Source organism: Diplotaxodon limnothrissa, linkage group LG11 (assembly GCF_057381915.1).
Source record: "Diplotaxodon limnothrissa isolate DT_005_m linkage group LG11, D_limnothrissa_male_GT1.1, whole genome shotgun sequence".
In the NCBI taxonomy this organism is placed as follows: domain Eukaryota; kingdom Metazoa; phylum Chordata; class Actinopteri; order Cichliformes; family Cichlidae; genus Diplotaxodon; species Diplotaxodon limnothrissa.
The window spans coordinates 7,053,002-7,079,460 of NC_140606.1; the positions used below are offsets into that span (position 1 = coordinate 7,053,002).

Sequence of the window (26,459 nt, forward strand, 5' to 3'; positions counted from 1 at the left end):
ATTCAGGCAGATGATCTCTCTGGTTCTGCTTTTGTGAGCGCTAGGCTAGCTTGTAAACAAGAGCAAAACCCCCCGGCCGAGTCTCGGAGAAATTTCATGACTGAACACGCGGGTGTTTTTTTGGTTACTCACAGCTGCCGTGTACGCCGGTATGCTTTTCTTTCCGTTTCCACTACACGTCTTTGCTTTCGACTCTGCAACATACTGAGACGCTGATGCTGCCCAAATGAGCTAACCTCTCAACTGTCTTGAAAGACAAAATCAACATTTTCACTTAGACCTAAGGTAAGAGTTGCAGTTCAGGTAAAGCTTTTTGCTTTGCTGGGACACAGTTCTGTTCTTGTGAAATTCCTTCAGCTTCACTGTCACCGGGCTTTGCCTTTGCAGGTGTTGGTAAATATCACAGGGGGAAACGTGTCCAGCGGCTACCAGCTCACGTATAGATGTGTTTGACGTGTTTGTATAAAGTAGTACTTAACCTAACCTGAAAAATACATTCATGCATGTAGCTACGATTATTATTAAGATTTTTTTTTAGCGGTTATTTATTATATTTAATGATACATTTGATAAATGTAAAATGTATGTTTTAAAATAAGAGATCTATTTCCAAGAACCATATAGCAAATTTAGACACATAGCCAAATCATATAGCACCACAATATATCTGAAGATAAATAAATATTACATGTTAAAAGGTAACAGAATGTAGATTCATAGTTTTGTACATCTAAGAGGTGCTGTGTACAGTGTTTAAATTCAGTCTAAGAACAAAGGTAAGCAGGCACTATTTGCAATCGAGCCTTGGTACAGTGCTGCTCTCTTCGATTTGCGAGGTAGGATCACCCCACTTTTTCATATAAGGTGCAATGGTGAGTAAGACAGTAATCACCTGTGATAAACTGTAATGCACTGTGATCCACAGAATCAAGAGGATTCAAGGTGGACCTAGAAGGTTAATCAAGCAAAAATTGTGGATTGCACAATATTCTAGTGTGCAATTCTAGTGCATGAGCCTGCAACTTGTTGATTTAAATCAAGATTTGTTTCTACATACATAACCAGCCAACCAACCTTTGTCATCAATAAATTTTGTCAGTTAAATCACGTTACTACGGGGCCCCTCAACGGTATGTTCCATCGTTATGCCAGTTTATGTTTATGTAAATTACATGCAGCTGCAGGATAGGAATGCGAAAATGTTAAAATATGCTGACGACATAGCTGTTGTGGATCTCTTTTGTAGCAACTCTAACTGTTTTGCTCAGGAATGTAGGTTGGAATAATGGCATAACTCTCATTGGTTGTTGATTAATTTTGGCAATGTGAAAGAGCTTGTCTTGAATTACACAGGCTCCATAAAAGGTCTTTCACTCTCTGGTCAGTCTGTGGAAGTCTGGGAACATATATTAATGTAAAGATAAACTTTTATAGTTAATGCTAATTCCATTTACAAGACTGCTAATAAGAATTTTTTTCTTATCAGGATATTGGGAGGCTCTGCAGTTAGCCACAACTGTGGAAAGAGTTGTCAGCTTGATTGAAAGCATGCTTCAGTTCAGTATCTTAGTCTGGTATGGTACCTCGATTGTTGAAAATAGGAAGAACTGAACAGGATTGTCAGAACTGATTGGTCGACACCAAACTTCATTGGATAAGCTTTGTCATCAGGCTGTCTTAAGTAAAGCCCGGCCTATTGTTGCAGAATGTGAACACCTTTATTTTGAATTTGAAATAATGACCTCTGAACGATTTTATAGGATGCATCTAGCTAGTAAAAAGGTGTATACGGGATCATTTGTGCCAAAAGCAATCAGCGTACTAATTAATAAGATGCTGTGATTTATTTCTATAGTTGTCTTGAATTTTTATATGCATATGTATGTATGTTGGCTGATAGCCACCAGAATTTTTATTCTGACAATTTTCCATTAATTTGGACAATAAAGTCATTCTATTCTAATTTTCTTGGTAAATGTTCCACATGGTTCTTAAAAGTCCTGGAGTCTAACCTCCAGGCAGAGTCCTCTAATGCAATTAACAGTTTCAATTTTTCAGTTTTGTGACCATGAAGGGTTTGAATATAGATTTTTGGGTGATGTTGTAAATAACACGCACTTAGTTTAAACAGAGTAATGGGAGTCTGTGTACACACTGAAAGTTTTCCTGTCATGTCAGTTGGAGCATTGAATTCACCCCTTTGGGTGCAATTTTGTGCATCCTGAACCAGTCGGCATGGATTACCTGCCTTGTTTAAGAATTTGATTCAATGTCATTCACACATCGTCACACCACAGCCACTCTTGTTTTGAAGAAGAAGAACAGATGCTCATTAGCTAGCTTTTGACCAAGAATGGTGACTTCAAGTGCTGCTGAAACAGGGTTAAAATCAGTTGTTTGTTTACAGCAACACTCTGTTTTTAAGGCAGTCGGTCGAAGAAAAGAATCAAAGGGCTTGAACTCGACCATCCAGAATTAGACAGCAGCAGTCCACGGACCGTGGGAGAGCATATACACAAACCTTCCCCTGCAGGCTATATGATAAAGCACTTAACAGAAAAGTGCAAAAGACATGAGAGCAGCTGTAGCCACTTGTACAATAGCATGAAGCTTCACCTTTTTTCAGGCTTAGTATAGTAGAACAGCTGGGTTATTTGTGTTTGTGTTTTTTTTTTCATGACATTCATTGTTTGATCTGTCAGACCCAATTGCACCCACCCAAAATTTATTTTTTTTCTTTTAACCACCAACCGCCACTGTTTGTGTGATAAGAAAGTTATGATATATTTCAAAAGCAAACTGTAGATTAAACCACAGAATACAAGCAAGGTATCTTTGAACTGTAATTATAAGAGTCAGCAGCACTTGACTCAAGTCAGTGATTATCTAAGGCAAACATCATTCATATGCATCCATTGCTGTGTTTTCCTTTGAGAAAGGGAGGATTAATCCCACACATCCCCTTTTGTCATATTCATTTATCAGCTGATTGATAATAATAAGTACTGTCAAAAATAAGAATAACTATCAGTCTGATCATGGTCCTTTGGTGTGCAGCTTTGTAACCTAGCACTCTGAGCAAATGGAAACCGGCTTGCTGTTGCCTCTATATTGGTTCACAAGAGGTGTTCACAGTAATGACGCTGGAGCTGTGAAAATAAAAATACCACAGTGAAGCTTTTGTGGTATTCATGGTCGATAAACTCACAGACAAGATGTTATTTCATATTTCTGGAGTTTCCAATATTCTTTTTGCATGTTTTCTGAATCAGACATTAATCCAAACAGACTGAAATCCTAGTGAGAATTCATGTTTGTTTTAACACCAGAACCGCAAAGGTAGTCATTTTCAAAATGCTGCACATCTGCAAACCTTCGTTCCTTCAATTTATCCATCTGTCTTCTTTTGAAAAGCAATGTTCCATAAGCAAGATAGAGGGTAAGTGGGAAGCTACTCACATTAAAAGCAGTGCAAAAAGCATAAAAAATGTTTGGACCAATCTCTAAAATATCCAAATGTAGCCTTTCTAAATTACGAAAATGATGAATGAATTTTCACATTATTTTCCAAACAGCTTTTTAATCCAGGTATGAGCTTGTGCCTTTATGTCGCCAACTTTCTCAATAATTCACTGTAATATGTTGTATTAAGTTTCTGTAGATCAGTATTGTGGCATTTCTTCAACATCACCATTAATACATAAGTAGTACTTCCATTTTCCCTAAAACCATACTTGTGTTCCTTCAATAATTTATATTTACCAATAAAGTGATCCAGTGGTTATAATGTCACATCTTGATTACATCACCATAAGCGATTTGACTTGACGTGTCACCTGGCTTTGTTTCTTTGCCCTGTCCCTTTTATACTTCCAATATGATCTGCATTTCTGCTCTTGTCTTTGGAATAATTCAAAGCCATTCTCTGCAACCTTTCACTATAGCTCTGGCTTATTTAGCAGATTTTGAGTCCCCTCTGTGAAGACCCCTACATTTTTAACAGTGGAAATAAGTGATATTTATGCATTTCCATATCCCCTAAGTGCTGAGCAAAATTGACTCTCATTACTTTATACAGCAACTCTGGTGCACACAGTATGGGTTCAGTTCAGTTTGTTGGAAAGCAGATTATACATTAGGCTAAGTCAGAAAACATACCACTGCAAAGGCAGACAAACGCCTCTGGAGAGAGATTTATACCATAAGAGGCCTCTTCAGGTGATCATAGCTTAAGAGGCTGGTGGTGGAGCTGATGTACATGTGCCTCAAATCATCAGTCCCATGAGTCAGATAAATGGAAGGCACCATTTTTGGCACAGTGACCCACAGTGTCAGTGAATATGGCACCAGAAGAGGCACATCCAGGCTTTTGTCATTTAGGCATGGTTTTTTTTTTTTCATCCTTCATAAAAATCGTTTGTTTCATTTTTGTTCTTTTTTTCTGCATGCTTTGGAGGGTGTAGCACTCTGCAGCCTTTGTTAGAAATTCATTATACATGTAACGAAAAATGCAATTAGAGAACACTTTAGGTATTACATGAAGGTCATCTTCCTAAAGCTTATTGAACTTTGGGTTTTAAGTGGGCTCAGTGTTTTATTGTTTTAGTTTTTATTTGGATGAGCCACGCATATATATTAATGGGTGGCCAAGTATATGTGCCAATTTATTGCTGAGCTGCTGAACTGCTGAACTTACTGAGCAAAATCTGATTGTTTTAAAGTTCAGTCACTGCTAACCAGCTAGTTGTGGCTCTTCTACACACATAAGTTTCCTGCCTGCTGGCCCAGTGGCCAGTTCACCATTATTGCAGTCCTTGATATTATTCAGCTGCTTCCCCAGAGAGCATGCTCCACTGACATACTCCAATCCCTCTGTCTTGGACTGAAGCTGGTACCTTCTGCTGTGAGCTAGAGTCCTGCACTAACCAGCACTTGCAGCTCATGAAGAAATGGTTCATCCGCTGCTACAGTGATGGAGTTGTAGTTAGACTCAGGAGAAGGTAGCTCTGCTGAGACTTACTTGGTTATTTAAATTTATAGGTTATTTATAGAAATTGATGGACTCTGATCACTCCATCACCCCAGATAGAGGTCTATAACTCTCTGGTAAACACTAGGGCTACACTTGAAATCAACGTTGTGTCAAAGAAGGTCAAGAACTCAGTTAGTTTGGTCCCATGTCAGCAAAGTAGAACAGTGAGCCAGCAGAAGCTGTATTTTATAATGCTCTGATTATGTTAGCGTAGGAGGTACAATTCCTGTACTGTCTCCTAACCAGCTCATATTCAGAGCAGTTGACCCATATAATGGTGTGTTGATTATAAGCTCAAGAATACCCACTACAGCTGGGAAGTACCTGTGGGTGGTTTTGGCCTTTTGGCTTCAGAAGACTGTAACAAGCCATTTGTGGCAATTATACTGGGGCTGAAGCCAATGTGGGAGTACCTTATGATTCCTATTCAAAAATCATCTTTTTCTTGTCTTTCATTGAATAATTATGCTCCCATTCACTAAGTTCAGGCTCTCTAATTTGGGTGCTGTTGAGACAGTTTATAGAAGACTTTAATGTCTGACACTTGAATGAGTGACAGCTGGCTCATGTTTCTCTTACCAGCTCCTAAACCCATGACATTGGACGTTTGTTGCTGTGTTCATGGTAAAAGCGTGACACCCCAGAAACCTTCATATAGTATTTTGTTACGTTTGGCTTGGTTCATAGTGCTTTCAGAGTGTGTAGGACAACACAAACATATGTTACTTGGAAGGCTTTGGCTCCAAATGGAAGAAACTCTGAGTCTGATCTTCTAACAGGCTCCAATGCGAAGCCTGTTGCTAGTATAGGTATGACCAACCGGTGCTTTATCAGAAGTGTCTCCTAAAATTATTTCTCTGTTTTACACCAGAAGTTATGTATAGTGTAAAGACTAGGTTGGTTGGTCTGAAGCTTGTTTCTGGGAATCATCCAGGACTGTCTTCCATTTAGTTCCTCACTAGGCTCTATCGCATATGACCACTGCAGGCTGCCAGGTTTTCAAACACTCATTGCATTTTTAAATGCAGTTTAGGCTGTAGTTTAAAGAAATCCTTCTTTGTTTGTGTTTCAGAGCAAAACAGAAGTTAGTGAAACCTCTGATTGTCTCAGAGTGGCTATGAATTATGCATGGAGATCCTGTGAAAAAGCTTTTAAGTTCCTAAGATTTGGGTTTCTAATTGACCTGATATTTGTTTTGCCCTACCTAAAGTGTCAGGGACAAGAAGTACACATTTGCCAGAGCCTTCATTAAGAACAGAAGGAAAATATCTATTTAGAATTAAGTGTAAAGGTTGTACTAAATTGTGGTTATCTATTATTTATTTTATTTTTGCCTCTGAAACCACCGACATCCCTTTGTGCTTGGAATGCTGCCCATGTGACCCTGTTAAGTGACTGTAAGTAATCCATCCATATGAATGGATGGATTATATTGTTTGGAGGACTAGTGAGTCTTTTCATGTATGTTTATTTCTTTCAGGATTAATTGACTGTAAAGGGATTTTAAAGCTCAGTTCTAGCACTAGTTTCTAAAGGTATTTTTAGTATGCTTAGCTACAGCAGAGAATATAAATTCTTGACTAGTTAATGGCATCTCCTGCCATTTTTTTCCAGAAATGAAACTGTGAGGAAATCTCTCAAAATGCTAAGACTTATTGCTGTTACAGAGAAGTGAAAAAAAAAATAGACTTCAGATTAAGATCAATGACTCAGACAAAGGAAAATTTTAATGGTAGATGACAAACAAAGCACCAATTTAGAAGTAGATAAATGATGTTGGAGTAGTTTGTAGTCAGATTTTCTTGTGGGAACTTTAACTTCAGTTGTGCAGAACTGGCAGCAGATGTCTTCAGACTGAAATCATACCTTTACTCTTTCATCCTGACACAGATTTTGTTATTGTCTGCATCATCCTTGCTGCACACAGGCGTGATAATGTTAATCCTAACAACTAAGGACTAATATGTCACTATTTGCAGACAATTCTAATTCAAGTGAAAATGGACATACCCTTTAACAGTAGTTTAACACCAAAGGATGCTCAAGATTTTCTTCCCCTGCCACCATGCCCTCCACAAATTTGTATGGAAGAAAATCCTTCTAAATTTACAGGACTCCCAAGTCTCCAAAACGGATAGGATCAGCAACTTGAGATCTTGTTCACTGGCAGATATCCTTAAGTGTTCATCCAGCTTTTTTTTTTTCCTGTTCTATTTCGGTCCCTTCTCTGGAATATTGCCTGTTGTCCTGAGGCAGCGCTGAAGTGCTGTGCTGCAGTGTTTTCAGAGGTTGTCCTTCTCACTTTGTTCCTTTTTTGTCTGTCTGTCACTTACTCACACACATTCTGCAGATTGTCTACGCCAGCCTCTGCATCGCCTGTATCCCTGGGGGAGAAGAGACAACACAAAAGCCTTGATGTTATATCTGCTATATTGCAGAAGGCACAGTGGGTCACTGTTAGCAAATGATATAGGGAAGCAAGAAAATGTTGTTAAAGAGCTGGCTATCAAACAGTCAAGTAATCTGTCTCAGTTTGATCTAGGCAAGTGGGTAGACATGAGATGTGTCAAACACAGACCTGGAAGATTTTCTGACAGACTATGTGACTTGTCTTTGTACAGCCAGATAACGACTACTGGGCCGTTAATTCTCTTTGGTGCCACACTGAGCTCCAGGCAGCTTGATCCAATCTGACAGGCCACATTTAGTTCAGGAATAAAGATGACAACACATAAGGACACATCATCACAGCCAGAAGAGCTCAGCAATCAAGTGGCCGAAGGGAACTAAAAACAGGTACAGGGGAGAAAAGAAAGGACTCTAGTGATACAGTGTCTGTTTTTCTTTTTTTCAATCTGTTTTTGAAAGAGGCAGGGGTAGGCCCTCTGAGGTGATTTTCAAAGTAGATAAAGATATGGAAAAAGAGAGATGGTTATCTCTAAAAGGGAAGGGATGGTGAGCTATGAGGAATGATAAACAGCTGGGACCAGCTGAACAGCTACAGTGCACAGGATACTTCTGCCACTCCTCCCTGAGACTTCACGGCTTTCCGGGATCCCCATTAAAACGCTAAATACTGCCCCGTGTTACCTTCCACATCATCAGGGTGCTTACCATCTCCAGAGTAACCCAGTAACGCTGGTGTTAGCATGGAGAGAGCAGTGATTGATAGTTCAAAGAAAGAGGTGAATTGACCTGTAACAAGAAGAACGAAATGTTCAAGGATCATTCTATGTGCTCCTGAGTCCATAGGAAGACTACACTTGAGAAAGCTGGTATATAGTTATTTACAAAAGCTCATCACATTGTCCACCAAAGCTTCTATTATACTTTATTACTACTTTGTTATTATACTTTGATTGGCCTTCAGCTTCCAATGGCAATCCCTGTTCACCTCTGCATCCTCAGTCAAGTGACCGTACACTTTCTGGCTGTAGAACCTGCAGTACTCTGCTTTGAGGCAGATCTTGAGATTAGATTTCTATTGCCAGCAAAAATGTAAAACACCAGAGATGGAGTCTGGAAGACTGCCACAACAGAAACTTGACCAGGCTTCCCCACCAGGGAAGTACTAGATAGTAGCCTGATGATGTGGTTCTGTTGGCTTCATCGGATGATGTCCTCCAGCTCGCACTGGAACAGGACCCAGGAGAGGTTATATCTCTCGGCTGGCCTGGGAATGCCTTGGTGTTCCCCCGGACAAGCTAGATGAGGTGGCTGGGGAGAGGGAGGTCTGGGTTCCTCTGCTTAGGCTGCTTCCCCCACAACCCAACCCCGGATAAGCGGAGGAAGATGGATGGATGGTATTGTCTAGTAGTTAATGAGACTGTCATTGTCTTGAATGGAAGTATAATAGAGTATTTCAGCATTAGTTAGCCATTAAATAGTTCCCTTCCAAATTTATCAACATTTGATGATGCTGACCGTGTTTTGCTTTATCAACATTAGTACATACAAAGCTTACAGACAGATTTTCCCTCTTTTTTTGTACCACTGATCAATTCCCAGTCCAAGCTGGTCTAAAGAAGTGCTTATGTCACAACTTCTAGAAAATCACAGGGAATTATGATTTAATGAATGAAAACTGAATGAAAACTGCTCACCTGATGTGTGACACAAAAATCCTTTCCTGCTTTCACCTTTTCATAGTGGCTGGGTCACGTGTTTTGTTTTTTCCATGTAATGTATAGTGTGGTACAACATATAAAGAACCAGACATCAGTGGTTTCTACACTCATGTGGATGCAGCACAGACTAAGCTGTAGATGTCTTATGAAAGCAGTACGGTTAAGTATTACTAATGATGCAATTATGTGGTGTCAGCCTGTAATGCTGCATCAAGCCAATAACAGGAAGGTTTTTTTTTAATGCAAAGGAAAAGGTTATTGGCCTCACTGGTAGATTGGGTTGAATAATTTTCTTGTATCCATGTTTAATTTATCCATAATTTATATTTCAAGCCTAAAATAAGCTGTTTAAACATTGTTTTGCAATTTAGACCAAAAATAGCTGTATTGTCCTTCGTTTTACTTGAAAACTAAGGCTATAAAACAAGCTGAAGCTATTTTCATGCATAGACCACTTTTGCTCCCAAATCATGTCTTCTTTGAAAAAGCTATTTTCCACATTGCTTCATATACTGTATATATGCCATTTCATGCATACTTTAGGCAGCTTGATGAAAATTATTATACATGTAGGCACATTACCGCACGGTTTATTGGGCAGAGAAGTGCTGATGTACAAAAGGATTTTCTTACTAGTCTGGTAGCCTGTGCTGTGGTTCTTAGCTCAGCAATGTATGAGTGAGCCGCATTACTGTGCAGTGAAGTGTGCTCAGCCCTGCTTTTGAAATTTTATTTGGATATTAGGAAAATAAGCGTCAAAACTAATGCAGAATTTCATCATAGTGAAATCAGCCTTTGACTACCCCAATCCTTGCATTTATTAAATCTGTTGTAAGTATTTGGCTGCTAGAAAATGACAGTGTAAAGTCACATGCTGATGGAACTAGGCTAACAGGGGGCTCTGTTGTTACAGGCTCACACAGCTGCTGTGTTTTTAAAAAGTAGCAGCTGCGTGCTCATTATTCAACTAGTTTTTAGTGCTTTTGTCATGTATGTCTTGACTAAGTTCTATTAGTCAATATTTTCACATTAATAATAAATCAAACGACTACAAGTAATGGTTGCTCATAGTGATGAACTCGCTAATTGTGTTTCTTCTCAGAGCTTTGTAGCCTGATTGGTTATGGTTTAAAAAATGTCTGATATTTTTAATTACCTTACATCTATTTTTTTCTTTAAAAAGAACAGAGTCCTTGATGCATAGACAGAAAAGTCTTTCATATTGTGACTTTTCTTTGGGAGCCTTGACTTGCACGGGCTTACAGCTAGAGCCATGTTGTCTGTCCATTAGTCCTACACCTAGACTAGATAGGTTAAATGCATAGAATTTATTTAGGATTGAGGACCACCTGAAGGGCCCTGGTGTTGGTGTAGATGGTTGATAATAATTATGTGCCTATTTTTACTGTCATGTGTTGCTGAGGAAACGCATGACAGTAAAAAAAAAAAAAAAAAGTAGATGTGAAGTGTTGGAGCGCTGAAGGGATGCAAAGATGCCTGATGATTCTACATCCGGTATGCAAAACTGATGCAGGCAAGGTTTTGTATACACCCATGACAGTGGATGTTAATGCAATTGGTGAGAAGTAATGGGGGGTTCTGAGGAGCAGGGGTCCTTTGATACTGTTGTATACAGTGATTGTAATTGAGAAGATAGAATAAATGAGTAAAGAATAAAGTTTAACATTTGGCAAATTAAAAAAAAAAACCTTGTTCTTGACCTGTGTAGTATTTTAACACTATTGGAAGTAAAAATAACTTGAACTCCAATTTTGAAAACACAACTTTCTTTTTTTTTTTCTTTAAAAAAAAAAAAAAAAAAAAAAAGCTCTGACTTGTATTATGAGTCTGAGTCTGTGGTCTGGAAGAGAGTCCTGTAACTCCGTCTGCAAAATACAGTAAATAATGACCAATGTTGGGCAATTAATTATATAGTTACTTCTTCAAAAAAAGTTACTGAGTTATGCAAACAACAAAGTTTTTTGCAGCTTGTTTACCTAAAAATGCAGCCAAGGCATTTTTTAAAATAAACATTTCAAACTATTTACAGAACAATCAGCTGTTCTGCATCAAATTTGATGCCACAAAAATTATTTGTGCCACTCCAAAAAATAATTTCTGTCCACTTTGAGATAAAGGAGAACAACAGCCTGATACCTGCAGGCCTGACAGCAGGAGAGGTATCACTCCTGTAACACCTGTAACATTCAGCAGTCGCCTCATTGTTCTGACACACACAACAAAACTATTGACTACACTACACACTAACGACACAAGATTTGCGCTAAACGTCGCAAATCTCTCACATCTCAAAATCGCTGTTACTCCTAAAACTTCCTCCTGTTTTTTAACAACTAAATGCCATGTTTTGATTGGTCGACATGGTACATTTTTCGACCAATGGGAAAGGGTGGGGGGGTTTTGGTTTCATCTTTGCTCACAGGCTTTCGAGCGTTTTCCTTATAAAATGCAGTTTTTACCATTTCTTCCCGCAGTAAATATAAACAACGGTAGTATTCGGGAAGAAAACCAAACATTGCAGATATTTTTATCACAACTCTGGTTTTACGTGGCCTATCAACACAATTTAAAAACTGGTGTGAAGTCCACACTTGTTCCGTCTATTGTTCTGTCTGTCCTGCTCACATCTCCAATGGTTGCACACGTTGTCATTAACGTGGCTTCACTCCACATCAGCCACGCTGCTTTGCTAGCTAAAACACCTGTGTCGGCACATAAGGACGCTGTCATAGCCTGTCAACGACGATGATTAACTGCGTATATACGTGAATGTGAATCACGTGATTGGCTGGACTATGGGATAAGGTGGCATCGTTCTAATCCCATACTGGAGCAGCCAGTCACTTACTAACACTGCAAAACAGAATTGTTGATGTATTTACTTTAATTCCAATCCACGTTAGAATTTTTTTTTTGTGCGCAACGCAGATTTTTTCTGCGCAGAGACCGTGCCATCAGTGCGCAATTGCGCACGCGCGGAGCTTAGAGGGAACATTGGTTAGGGACATATTAAAAACTGCTCACATACTATTTAACCATGCTAAATATTATGCTAGTATGGAAGTTCAGACACATTGAGGGTGTTGGGTGGCTTAAAGGATAGTTATTGTTGACCATAATATCTTATTAGAGCGATTAGAACATGCTGTAGGTATTACAGGTACTGTGCTGCAGTGGTTTGTGTCATATCTATCTAATAGACTCCAATTTGTACATGTAAATGGAGAGTCCTCTTCACACACTAAGGTCAGTTATGGTGTTCCACAGGGTTCAGTGCTAGGACCAATAATGTTTACACTATACATGCTTCCCTTTGGCAGTATCATTAGAAGACATAGCATACATTTTCACTGCTATGCAGATGACACCCAGCTCTATCTGTCCATGAAGCCAGATAACACACACCAATTAGTTAAACTGCAGGAATGTCTTAAAGACATAAAGACCTGGATGGCCGCTAACTTTCTGTTTCTTAATTCAGATAAAACTGAGGTTATTGTACTCGGCCCTGAAAATCTTAGAAATATGGTATCTAACCAGATTCTTACCCTGGATGGCATTACCTTGGCCTCCAGTAATACTGTGAGGAACCTTGGAGTCATTTTTGACCAGGACATGTCCTTCAATGCACATATTAAACAAATATGTAAGACTGCTTTCTTCCATTTGCGCAACATCTCTAAAATTAGAAATATCCTGTTAAAAGGGAGTTTTTCCTTCCCACTGTCGCCAAAGTGCTTGCTCATAGGGGGTCATATGATTGTTGGGTTTTTCTCTGTATCTACTGTACAATATAAAGCGCCTTGAGGCGACTTTTGTTGTGATTTGGCGCTATATAAATAAAATTGAATTGAATTATGGTTGCTTGATGAGCACAATTAGCAAAATTAACCAGTTTACAAATTCATTCATAATTGTGGAAACAAAACATTAGTGTTTCAAAATAATAATACTGGCTCCGTTTCAGCACAGCTGGATGCAAAGAGCAAATTTCCATAGCAAACATTTGTTGGCAGTAGAGAAAAGTCAGCCTCATCACTTGTGTCACTTAGAAGGTACCTTCTTACAGTAATTGGGAGTAATGGCTGGGAAGAGCAGGAGGGGGATATGATCTACTACTGCATCTTAACAATAGTATTACAGTAACCAGGTAAACATGTTCTCTCATGTCCTGCCTTAATCACATTTCTCCAAATATCCGGATTCCTTTTGAGTATATTAACGTAATATGAGAACAGGCTCAATTGAGGAAAGTGACCAAGGCTGAACCTGCAAGAGATAAACATCAGTTACTTAATTTCAGTAGATTCTAAATACTATGTTGTGATTATATTGCATTATTGTTTTACACAATTTTATGGCATAAAGAAATGAACATTTTATATTGTAATCAACCTTACAGTCATGGCTTATTCATACTGGTCAATGTGCAGTAGAAGGTATCATCAGAAAATGTCAAATATTCTTCACTTTTTGTAGATATTTTGTTTTCACATTTTGTTTTGATTCTCATTTTAAATAGCTTAAAGTCATAACGACAGAAGGGTTTTAGAAGTGTTTCACGTTCTTAATTCAGTACTTTGGCTGTAATTACAGTTGTGATATCTGAAGGGATTATTTTGTGTGGAATCGTGACAGAAAATGTAATTTATTTTAAATAAATTCTACAAGACATTAAACTGCAAAAAGTAAAGGGACCTTTTAAGAGACAAAATACACAGACTTCGTGTAATGCTAAACTGTATTTGCACATCAAGTGACATGAAGTCATTTGACTGAGGCCAGGTAAGCCTTTCATAGCTATTGCATTCGCTCTTGCTCAGTTCACAATTCCTCCATCCCTACAGCTCATCGCTAGGAAGATATTCACTGAATATTTCATATGCGGCTTTCAATTTTAGATAGAAAACATGGTAGGAAAGGATCTCTGAATGAGCAGGGGAAATGTTTAAAACAAGCAAAGTTTCAGTGTCTGTATGATTTGATCCATATTGAGGAACAACTCTTTATTTTGTTTATACCGTAATAAAGGATATATTGTTAAATATTTTTAATTAAACTGCCCTATACACTGTCCACATAAAGTGGATTGGTTTGATATGAATTCTTTTGTAGCTGACTGGTTGTCATAGATGCTTAAGTCACTTTAGAAAAGTATAACTTGGGATCTCTAGCATCTTGGATTTTGTTGAGATTCTGCGGTCTCTTGTCACCAGTGCTGTTAAGCCCCTTTTCCATTAGTACCTACTTGGATCGACTCGCCGTGACTCGACCCGCATCGACTGGTTTTCTATTACAATCCGATACTACTTAACGTGCTTGGTTGTCGTCATAGCAATGTGTCCGGGTGTCCCGCAACGTAATTAATATGTGACACATGCTGCCTCCTGGCTGCATGCCAAATATCCTTGGGCAAGATACTAACCCCATGTTTGCCTACCGGTGGTGGTCAGATGGCCCGGTGGCGCCAGTGTCCGGCAGCCTCGCCTCTGTCAGTGCGCCCCAGGGCAGCTGTGGCTACAATGTAGCTTGCTTGAAACGCTCTCAGGACTCATGGAGGGACACTACTCATCCGCTAATCGGTGACATGCAGTCTGACATTTTAGTACCTGCTCAAATTGCTTGGAACCCCGGGGGAGCAGGTACTAAAATAGTGCCTGGTACTAGAGCAGGGCGATGTGACCAAAAACATTTATCACAATATACATTTGAAAATTTGCGATAACGATATAACTGACGATATAATTGACACTAGACAAAATACTTTACAACTCCACAACTTTATTAGAGCTGACGGACTAAAGCTAAACCAGTTCCACACCACTGAAGTTGCAGCATTTTTACAAACCAATTCTGGTTCATCCGTTTCATTCAACGATCTGCTTTCGCCCTTCTCATTCTCCGTCGCCGCCATGCTTTTTCAGCCATGTGCGTATGAAAACAAAGGCACCACGCATGCGCGTTTTACCCATATTCTATCACGATATTTCATTTTCTTATTGTTGCCGGTATTACCGTGAACGGTATGATATGGCGCATCCCTACCTGGTACCACGTACTATGACCTTATGGAAAACTCTGTAAACCGATCGATCCAAGTAGGTACTAATGGAAATGGGGCTTTTGTCTCTTCTTGTCAGAACACACCTTTTAAAAGCCTGAACCCATGTCTATAAGAAGGGGTCCTGCTGGGTCTGTTAAACTGTGAGTGTCATTTTGCAGGGACAAATTGGGTCCACCTATGTCCTGGGGGGAAATGGTCACAGCAAATCAATGCACTGTGTTTCTGAGTTATCATCCTTATCCTACGATCCATTTCTATTGTGAAGGGAGAGGTGTCTTTCGAGATAACTATGTGCCATCATGCACAGGGCATGAGAAGTCACTTAATAGTTTCAAAAGGACGGATCAATGAAATGCCATATGCTAAGGCTTATAGAGTCACCAGATCTTAATCACTTTAACCACATATGGAAATTTTAGACCAATATTTTGGATAGTACTGTCCTTCGTCATCATCATCATCACACCAACTCTGACTCCTGGATTGAGAGTAGAAAAGTCAGTATGTACAGTCGTAGCCAAAAGTTTTGAGAATGACACAAATGCTGGTTTTCACAAAGTTTGCTGCTTCAGTTTTTATGATAGCAATTTCCATATACTCTAGAATGTTATGGAGAGTGATCAGATGAATTGCAAAATCCTTCTTTGCCATGAAAATGAACTTAATCTCAAAAATTCAATTTCCACTGCATTTCATCATACAGCATTTCATGCCATAAAAGGACCTGCTGAGATCATTTCAATAATGTTCTCATCAACTCAGGTGAGAATGTTGACGAGCACAAGGCTGGAGATTATTATGTTATGCTGACTGAGTTAGAATAGCAAACTGGATGCATTAAAAGGAGGGTGATGCTTGAAATCGTTGTTCTTCCTATTAAACATGGTTACCTGCAAGGAAACACACGTAGCCATCATTGCGTTGCAAAAAAAGGGCTTCACAGGCAAGGATGTTGTTGCAACTAAGACTGCACCTAAATCAACCATTTATCAGATCATCAAGAACTTCAAGGAAAGAGGTTTAATTATTGTGAAGACAGCTTCAGGGCACTCAAGAAAGTCCAGCAAACTTCTTCCAACCATCCAAAAACAGTTTGATGAAGAACAATGCCTTTTCCAGCATGATGGATCACCATGCCATAAGGCCAAAGTGATACCTAAGTAGCTCAGGGAACAAATAATCTTGGGTCCATGTCCAGTGAATTCCCCAGACCTCAGTCCAATTGAGAACTTGTGGTCAATCCTCAAGAGGCAGGTGGACAAACAAAAACCCACTAATTCTGACAAACTCCAAGCATTGATTATGAAAGAATGGGTTGCCATCAGTTAGGATTTGGCCCAGAAGTTGATTGACAACATGCCAAGGCCAACTGCAGAGGTCTTGAAAAAGAAGGGCCAACACTGCAAATATTGACTTTTTGCATAAACGTGATGTAATTCTCAATAAAAGCATTTGAAACTTATGAAGTGCTTGTAATTATACTTCAATACATCACAGAAACAACTGACACAAAGATCTAAAAACACTGAAGCAGCAAACTTTGTGAAAACTAATATTTGTGTCATTCTCAAAACCTTTGGCCACAACTGTATATGAAAAAGAATATGACTCTGTATTATAACCATTACTGAGGAGCCAGACCTTTACTCAAATTTGATTATATTTGGTGACTGCTGTGACCTTTTCCTTATTTGAACATTGTTATTCTTGGGCAGTATATTGGCTCTCTCCATCACACTGCCAAAGAGTCAGTTTAAATGACTCCAAATACATGTAGGTATACACAGAGACATCAGACTTTGGAAAGCACTTCCATGTTTTGGATTTACTTTAGCTCTGTGATGTGACCAGATCCAGGAAGCAGCTTACAGTTGTTCAGGTCTCTGTTTGCAGCCTGTAATACATAGCGATGCAAATGAGAGTGTTTTGTGCATGCTGTGGTGTCTTGCAGTGGCTTTGACATTTTGAAGCCTTTGGTTTCTTGGCTCAGTCAAATTGCAGGGGGCATTCACATGCATCCCTGTCGGAGCCAGTGTGCAGTCAGGGAGATTAAACAGGACTGCTGGCACTGCAAGCCTTGTCTTGCGCACCCATGTCGTTGTGGAGCAAACAGCGCATGCAGGCTGCCAGCCTAATGTTAGCCTCACTAGCAGCCTCCTCTTCACACTTCGTTTGACTTTATTTTTACTGCTGCATCAGCATCAATGTGATGCTTCTGTATATGGTGCTTTGACTCCCATTCATTGTGCTTCTTCTGTGACATTTTGTCATGGGAAATGGCATTAAGCATTCTTTATCGGCTTATTTTACAGAAAGGAATTTTTTTTTTTGAGGGGAATAAAGACAAATCCTTTTCCTCTGTAGTCTTCATGACCTGCATGTTTCCTCTTTTGAGTTCAGTGTATATATTTGCATATAAAGCAACTGTTTGCAGATGCTGCTTATAAAAACTAACTTTGTTTCCGCCACACATTTATTTATATATATATATATATATATATATATATATATATATATATATATATATATATATATATATATATATATATATATATATATCAGAATCGGAATACTTTATTAATCCCGAAGGAAATTAGGGTTACAGCAGGCAGCACGCTAATGGCGCATGCGCACTTACAAAGGAACCTTCTGACCAACTTTACACAAACATCACATTGGGGAGACGTGTCAGAAAGGTAGGCTGATAGGAAAAAAACAACGAAAATACATAACATGAGGTAAGAGGAGGAGAAAAAAAACTCCACTCAGACTGAGCTCCTAGTGGGAGAACAGTTTGATAACAGAAAAAACACCTCAGCACAAAAAGCACATGACTATCAATACACCATAGAAACACAAGACAAGCAACAGGGGCGGGTAAAGGGTAAGAGAGAGCCGGTGTAGACAGCGCATCCGGTCCTGCAGCATGTCTGCGCTGGTCCAGTTGACTGCCATCTTCCCCGGTAGGGCACAAGCATCGAAGGCGTTTGGAAAGGGAGGGGGGATCAGTGTTCGGCTCCAGCCTTGGGCCGCAGCTGGCGCCGTGATGGGAGTCCGCAATTTTGATATTGATTTTGTAAATTTCCATGCGAGCAGCCCAGGAGAATTTTCAGGCTGCTCTTTAACACTCTGATGCTGGTCTCTCAATCTCCCGTTGGAGAGCCGCGAGCCTCCCCATGATGGTATCAAACTTTCTGTTCCATGGTGTTGTCATTCTTTTGATTCTGAGACCTCACAACTGCAGTGATCCGTTCCGCGATGTGTTCCAACTGTCGCTCAAGGGTCTCATTCTGAGACATATATATATATATATATGTATATATATATATATATATATATATATATATATATATATATATATATATATACACACACACAGTATATTACATGTCACACTACTGGTCCAAGGTTTTAGAACATCCCAATTTTTCCAGTTTTTTATATAATAAAGAGTGCAATGAGACATTAAACAATTTAATGTCTCATTGCACTCTGAAATGAAAGCATAGTACAAATAAGCAGTTGGAGTTAAAAAAAGAAGAAAAAAAAAAAAGGAATTAATTTATCGGCCAAAATGTATTTTAAACTTTTGACTCATCAAAGTAGCCACCTTTGGCAGCTATAACAGCTGAACTCACCTGTGGCATGCTTTCTGCAATTGAAATCAAATATTCTTCACAAAGTTCTTCCCTTATCAGCAGAGCTTCCCATAAATGTGTGGCACCTGTAGGTTGCTTTGCTTTCACTCTTCTGTCCATTTAATCCCAAACCAGTTTGATGAAGTCTGGAGACTGTGCTGGTCACTCAATGTTTTCAAGCTTAGAAGTTTCTTTTTCTCCAGAGGTAGTTCTGGCAAAGCTTGGACTTATGTTTTAGGTCATTATCTTGCTGTAGGATAAACCCCTGACCAACTAGGTGTATGCCAGAGGGTACTGCATGGTGCTGCAGAGTGCTGTGATAGCCGTTTTTGTTCAGGGTGCCTCTTACTCTGCACAAGTCACCGACCCTGGATCCAGCAAAACAGCCCCAGACCATCACACTTCCTCCTTTATGTTTGACAGTGGAGCTATCCTTTCGCCTACTTAAAGGCATACAAAGATCCTGTGTGATGAACCAAAGATTTCAAATTTTGATTAAACAGGTGAGGCTTACTTATTACGACCATTATTAAGCTGTGCTTGAAGCTGTTGCCTGTGAGCCACCTACCACGCAAGCTGTTAGCTCTCAGAAACTTGTCCTCTGATTCAGTTGTGGCTTTGGGTCTGGCAGACACCTTTCTGTCAGAGATTGCCCCAGTGTCTGAGTGTTTCTTGATGATAAAGAAAACTGTACTCACTGACACCTTGTCTTTCTTTGCAATTTCTCTGTAGGAAAGACTTGCATTTTTAAGTGTTATGATGGTCTGTCTAGGGCTGCTCAATTAATCGAATTTTAATCACGATTACGATCTGGGCTTTCAACGATCATTAAAAATGACTGAGCCGATTATTAGCCCCTCCCTCATTTATCCGCGACACCTTAAAGGCCGGTCCGTGAAAATATTGTCGGGCATAAACCAGTCCGTGGCGCAAAAAAGGTTGGAGACCGCTGATTAAGAGGACCCGAGGGAAGCTCGGAAAGCTAAGCAAAAGTTATTTGGAGAGTGACTGCCGTTGGTTGAAAAGAGAGTTTAAAAAAAAAAAACTTCAGTGGTGTTGCACACTATTTTATATTATTTTTTTAAAGTCATTGTTAACCCTTTAAAGCCGGTCAGAGCAGTAAGCTCCGTTTTGCGTAACTATTGTTAAATCCCTGTAGAACCTGAACCGTGTAAGCTAGCGCAATAATTTGTTTTGCATATGAAACCGGAGGAGTTGTACTTACATCTTATGCCATCAGCTTGTCCTCGGTCACGGTTTCGTTCCACATATACCTTGCAAAAATTGCATAAAAAGCGCTTGCAGGAACAAAAACATAATATTCCAGAAACACGCTTTGCCGTTCCTATCAGCTGTTCGTAACACTTCCCACAGTGAAATGATGCACATGCTGTTTTCTTTGCAAATTTGCATCATAGGATTGTTTTTTGTTTTTCCTGCAGTATATAAAAATTGCTGTATCTCCAAAATAAAACTATGAAGACACTCAAAATAAATTTCCTGTGGTGGGAAACTATTTTTTGCAACTTTATTGTATTTAAAGTTTTGAGGGATAAACCTCTTAAATTTCTCCAAGTAGAAATATATATGTAAACAAAACAAAAGCGATTTTCAATTTTTTTTGTAGTTTATTGCACTTTTTTGCAATTTATGTAATTACTATGGACTTAATGCATACATATTATTAAAATATGGGCTATAACAGTTGTATTGATGTATAGCAACTTGAAATGCTCCCACAAATGGCACTACAGCATATAAAAAAATATATATATATAAGCTCTGGTGGACTTGGTTCTATAGTAGGTCTTAAAGGGTTAAATAAATATCGTCAAATAATCGTGATCTCAATTTCAGTGAAAATAATCGTGATTATCATTTTTGCCATAATCGAGCAGCCCTAGGTCTGTCTCTTTTCCGTTGTTAATTGCCTTTTTCTCGCCATTTTTGTAATAACACACTACTTTCTGCAGTACAATACTGTTCAATTGATGCTCACGAGGGTACGGTATCACAGTGTGTTCCAACACTGCTTTTATGCAGACAGAGGGGGTTGTAAGTAATCCAGAAAAGTTAGAACAGCTGTAGGAATTAGTAGCACCAGCTTTAAGGCTTGGTCAACCTCCATTGCTGCAGCTTTAAATTGTTAACGCATTTTGTGTTCCCTGAAAAAGGTGTTTTTGTATAACTCTGAAGTGTACATTATTTTTCAGTTTTGGTAACCTTACCCCTTTTTTTTTTAACCTCTGGGTGTTCACCACTTACCTTTGTACCATTTCAAGCTATTCATTGGACTTGAACGACTTGAATTGGAATGAATAACTGGAAAAATTGGGGTGTTCTAAGACTTATGACCGTTAGTGTATATTGCAGAGTAACATTTTGGGCTTTAAAGACAGCAGCTTGGAAAATAAAGATGAGCTAGTGACATTTATAAAACCAGAATTGTTGTATGAGAATTATGAAGCTAGCTGAAGAGATAAATGCTATGATCATCAGATTGGTCAAGATACATCCCAGCTAGCGACATACTGTCCTGGTCATCATCCGGAGAACAAAATAATAAAACGAGATGCTTCAACTTTTAAAACCTTGGACATAGAGTGCCATATTGTGGCAGACTTTGCCTAAGACCTAGAGTAGGTCGAGACGGTGCAACCCTTCTTTATTCTCTGCAGCAGCTGTTCATTGCTGCGTTTTGAACTGCTTATATTTGTCTGCAAAGGTTCTCAGTCATCCAGGTCATCATAGTCTAAGGAGCTTTGAAAGAAAAGTGTTCTTTAAATTTCATCTCTTCAAGCTTCACGGATGAGAGGTGAAACATCTTCAGGGAAACTTAAAGAACCACCAATTGCTCTTAGGACCATGTTTTGGAGGAAGGAAGGTTCAGGGTTTCAGTAGTCATCATCATGGGCTCATCGGATTAGAATGAAAATAAGCAGTCATCAATCATGTGCAGGTTAAATCTGTTTTCCTGTTTTCTTTCAGCTGTGGCAGTCCATGTGTGTCTTTGTTTCCTTCCTTCTTTGCCTTATTTATTTGAAATGGTCCCAGATTTTAAGCCCTATGGGAGTGTCCACAAGAGGGTCATGGACCCCCTATTGATCCTCTACCTAATCACACGAGCCAAGGTATGAAAACGGGTGTGGGTTACAATCAGCCAAGGTTTCGGGTGAACCCATTGTGAAGCCTAGCCCAACCCCATCATGATTGGGCGGTTATCAATGGCAGACAGTTGGTGTCGTAAACCATCGCCTCTGTTCAAAGATGGTCGCTCACAGTGGACATAGATGGCTTCTTTCACTCCTCTTTCAAACCATCTGTCTTCTCTGTCCAAAATGTGAACATTGGCATCCTTGAAAGAGTGACCTTTGTCCTTTAGATGCAGATAGACAGCCGAGTCTTGTCCCGTTAAGGTGGCTCTTCTGTGTTGTGCATTATGAAGTGGCTGTTTGGTCTCTTCAGTCTGGAGGTCTGAGCATTCCTCGCTACACTGTACAGCATGCACTACATTGTTAATTTTGTGTTTGGGAGTTTTGCCTATATTGTGCCCGTGTGTATTCAGGTTGATCACAAAAAATGACCCTATTGACAATAACATATTGTACTTGCATGGATGTCAAAAATAGCCCAGGGAGTCAGGTCGACTCCTGCTGAAGAGAGACAGCATGCAAGAAACTCGGGGAGTCCAGGAGGGCAACAACAAGGGAGCAAAAAACAAAAGTGCAAATTTTATATGACATAACAGGAACGAAATGATGCAGTGAACAAGATAAAATAAAGTACTGGAAAAGTGTTAGAGCAGTACATACATTGCAAGTTATAAATGGGTCCTGACCTTGGAAAGAAGATCACCATCTTCTTTCCAAGGTCAGGACCCATTTATATCTAAAAAAACAAACATTTCCCCAGGCTAGGTTCATGTCGATGTGTTGTTCTTGACAATTTGCTTAATTTGCGTGTGTGCATTCTTAGTTTAGTCTGACCTGATTTAGTTTGCTTTGCGTCACAAGACCTGTTGTAGAGAGGGGACGATTCATTCTCTAAATGCCTTTTATAAAATTATTACTTATTGCATGGCATACCAAAGTATACATTTAAATTTAACCTCCTCCTCTGGGTACATATATCATTCAAAATTAGGAATAGCATGTTAAGTAATTGATTATTGTAGTAACTGTTGTTTTAACCAAGCTGGCCCTGAAGTAGGTATTTAGCATGCTAGCTGCCGTGTGTCTGCTGGCAGCTGCTTGCTATTAGCCGCTGGTTTGATTTTGAGTCTCTCAATGACTCACTTGTTCTCTCAGTATGCAGATGAGTAGAGTTGAAAGCAATAGTGTTGTTCCTTTCTCTCTGCCTCCTCGCACTGTAATTTGTCTTGACATATTCAGGGAGGGTGACAGAGGATGTAAGGTTAGGAAAATGTCTCATTTGTTCGCTTAGGTAAACAGCTGCTATTCCCAAAGGTGAGAGCTGAGATCCGTTCAGATGAATCACCAGATATTGTGTTGCTTACATGAAAAGCACTGCAACCTTATAGGTCTGACTATTAATTTGGTTATTATATCATAGCTGTCCTCTGTGTGCTATATTGTTAATTAGATAATTGCTTGTAGCAACAATGCCTTTTTTTTAAATTTTATTTTATTTTTAAATAGATTTTTTAATGTCTATATTTTAACTTGTGCTCATCTCTTCTTCCCCTTCTTTAAGTCTGCTCCTGGCAGCGGATGTCTCGTCGCCTCCGTCTGAGGTTGGAGGCCAGTTGGCGTCAGGAGGTGGGTCCTAAGCAGCAGCAGTGATGCGGGCTTCAGTGGCAGGTTGCAGGATGAGTGTGGGTGCACTTGTTAATGGTCTGCTGGTCTCTGTGGTCGCAGCTCTGCTTTGGAAATATTCCAAGCTGAGTGAGCATGCTGCTCTGTTGGAGGAAGAGCTGCATATGACACAGCAGTCCCAGGAGGTCTCACAGGCCCGTATCGACTACCATGTTGCTCTGCAGGCGCTTCAGGAACACGGCACCCGCATGGTCTGCACTGGGAAGATGCACACTGACCGCATCTGCCGCTTTGACTACCTCTGTTACAGCTCTGAGGCAGAGGAGTTTGTGTTCTTCCATTCCAATTCCTCTGTCATGCTGCCTAACCTGGGGTCCAGACGTTTCCAACCTGCCCTGCTGGACTTGTCTTCAGTAGAAGATCACAATACCCAATATTTCAACTTTCTAGAGCTCCCAGCTGCTGCTTTAAAGTTTATGCCCAAGCCTGTGTTTGTACCAGATATAACACTGATCCTGAATCGGTTTAATCCTGATAACCTCATGCATGTATTCCACGACGACCTCCTCCCAGCCTACTATACCATGAACCAGTATTCAGATTTGGATGACGAGGCTCGTCTTGTGTTCATGGAGGGCTGGAGCGAAGGCCCACACTTTGACCTTTACCGTCTTCTCAGTAGTAAGCAACCACTTCTCAAAGAACAGCTTAAGAACTTTGGAAAGCTCATGTGCTTTACTAAATCTTATGTTGGCTTGTCCAAAATGACTACCTGGTACCAATATGGCTTTGTCCAGCCACAGGGGCCCAAAGCTAACATCTTGGTCTCAGGCAATGAGATCAGGCAGTTTGCCAGAGCTCTGATGGACAAAATGAACATTACAAGGGTAGAGGAGATGGAGAAGGAGGGAGGAAGCGGTGAGGATGAGAAGGAGAAAGAGAAGAAGGATGACTACATTGTCGTTTTCAGTCGGTCAACAACAAGACTTATACTGAATGAAGCAGAGGTAATCATGGCGCTGGCCCAAGAGTTTCAGATGAGAGTGGTCACAGTGTCCTTGGAAGAGCAGTCTTTTCCCAGTATTGTACAGGTCATCAGTGGCGCTTCCATGTTGGTCAGCATGCATGGAGCTCAGCTTATCACCTCACTCTTCCTCCCTAGAGGTGCTGCTGTGGTGGAGCTGTTCCCTTTTGCTGTGAACCCTGAGCAGTATACACCATATAAAACTCTTGCCTCCCTTCCAGGCATGGACATTCACTACATCTCCTGGAGGAACACTAAGGAGGAGAATACTGTCACCCACCCAGACAGACCCTGGGAACAAGGAGGCATTGCTCACTTGGACAAAGAGGAGCAGGATCGGATCCAGGCAAGCAAGGAAGTCCCCAGGCACCTTTGCTGCCGCAACCCAGAGTGGCTCTTCCGGATCTATCAGGACACTTTAGTGGACATCCCATCCTTTCTGGAAGTCCTCAAAGAAGGCATGAAGACCAAGCCCAGCTTAAAAAAGGCCAAGGTGGCCAGCACGGTCCATCCGGGCCGGGTCAGAGAACCTAAATGTCAAACTTCAGTACAAACCACTAATGAGGCTAAACTCACAGTCTCTTGGCAGATCCCATGGAATTTGAAATTCTTAAAAGTGAGAGAGGTGAAGTACGAGGTGTGGATCCAGGAGCAGGGAGAGAACACCTACATGCCTTATATCCTTCCCCAGCAGAACTACACGTTTTCAGAAAACATTAAGCCCTTCACCACTTACCTGGTGTGGGTTAGGTGCATCTTCAACAAGAATCTATTAGGCCCCTTTGCTGATGTTCTTACATGCAGGACCTAGTGTGAGCACAAGGCCTGCTTGTTTGTTTGTGCAGTTTCATATAATGGTGAAGTCACTGTTTCAGTCAATCACTTTGGAAAAGGGGGACTCTGTTGGATTATGGTCTGTAAAATGGCTGTTGCATGGTGCTGTTTCCATGCTCAGCCCGGGATGAACTGCAGAAGAACCATGGTCAGAAACGGCCAGAAACGAATGAAAAGTTCATCGCTTATATTTAGAAAGAAAGTGCAAAAAACGTTGTCTCTTCTAATAAAACTAGAATTCAGATCAGCAGATTTATTTGTGAAAAATAATATATAAAATGTTTTATGTGTTAGTCAAAACACTGGTTCTTTACCTTTTACAGTATGCAATGTAGTTTCTCTGTAAGGAACAAAAGACATTTTAGAATACGATTTTTTAAAAAATGGTTTTTGACTATTGGTGCGTGTGTGTGTGTTTTCATGGTGTCCGTTTGGGGAAAAAAATATTCAGGCCTGATATTTAAGATTATATAATTTAATTGCACAAAAATTTTGATTCTACTCGTTTTTTACATAGTTTAAATGTAAAGTAATAAAAATAATGTAATGCATATTTGTCAGTAAGATGTAGTCTTACTGACAAATAAATACTGTTTGACACATTTTTTACAATTACATTTATTGCTTTATGTTAAGACTATGCAATCTAAATGGAATTAAAATTGATATGCAATTAAAATACATATTACTTCTAGTACCAGGCCTAACTTTTTGTGTGGCGTCTTTTGCCTCACAATTGTTAAATTCCATACACAGTCATTTACAGGATCTAGTCAAAACCAAAGCAACCTTTTTCACATGGTTTCAGCTACTCATCGTTCATGTCAGCCACCTCAGATCATAGAGCTCTTTTCTAATATTTGCTAAGTTTAACACTGCTTCCAAAAATGTCACGAAGGACTCACAGATAATGCAACAGTTTCACAATACAGCAGTAATCAGTG

General features: G+C 39.8%; 1 protein-coding gene across 1 annotated transcript; it reads left to right on the plus strand.

The window, feature by feature from the left end:
* On the plus strand, positions 1–25,745 carry pomgnt2 (protein O-linked mannose N-acetylglucosaminyltransferase 2 (beta 1,4-)). Its single transcript, XM_085365001.1, has 2 exons — positions 1–285; positions 23,596–25,745. The coding sequence occupies exon 2, from the start codon at positions 23,684–23,686 to the stop codon at positions 25,490–25,492; it is 1,809 nt and encodes a 602-aa protein (XP_085221127.1). The 5' UTR covers positions 1–285; positions 23,596–23,683; the 3' UTR covers positions 25,493–25,745.
* Positions 25,746–26,459: the final 714 nt, after the last annotated feature.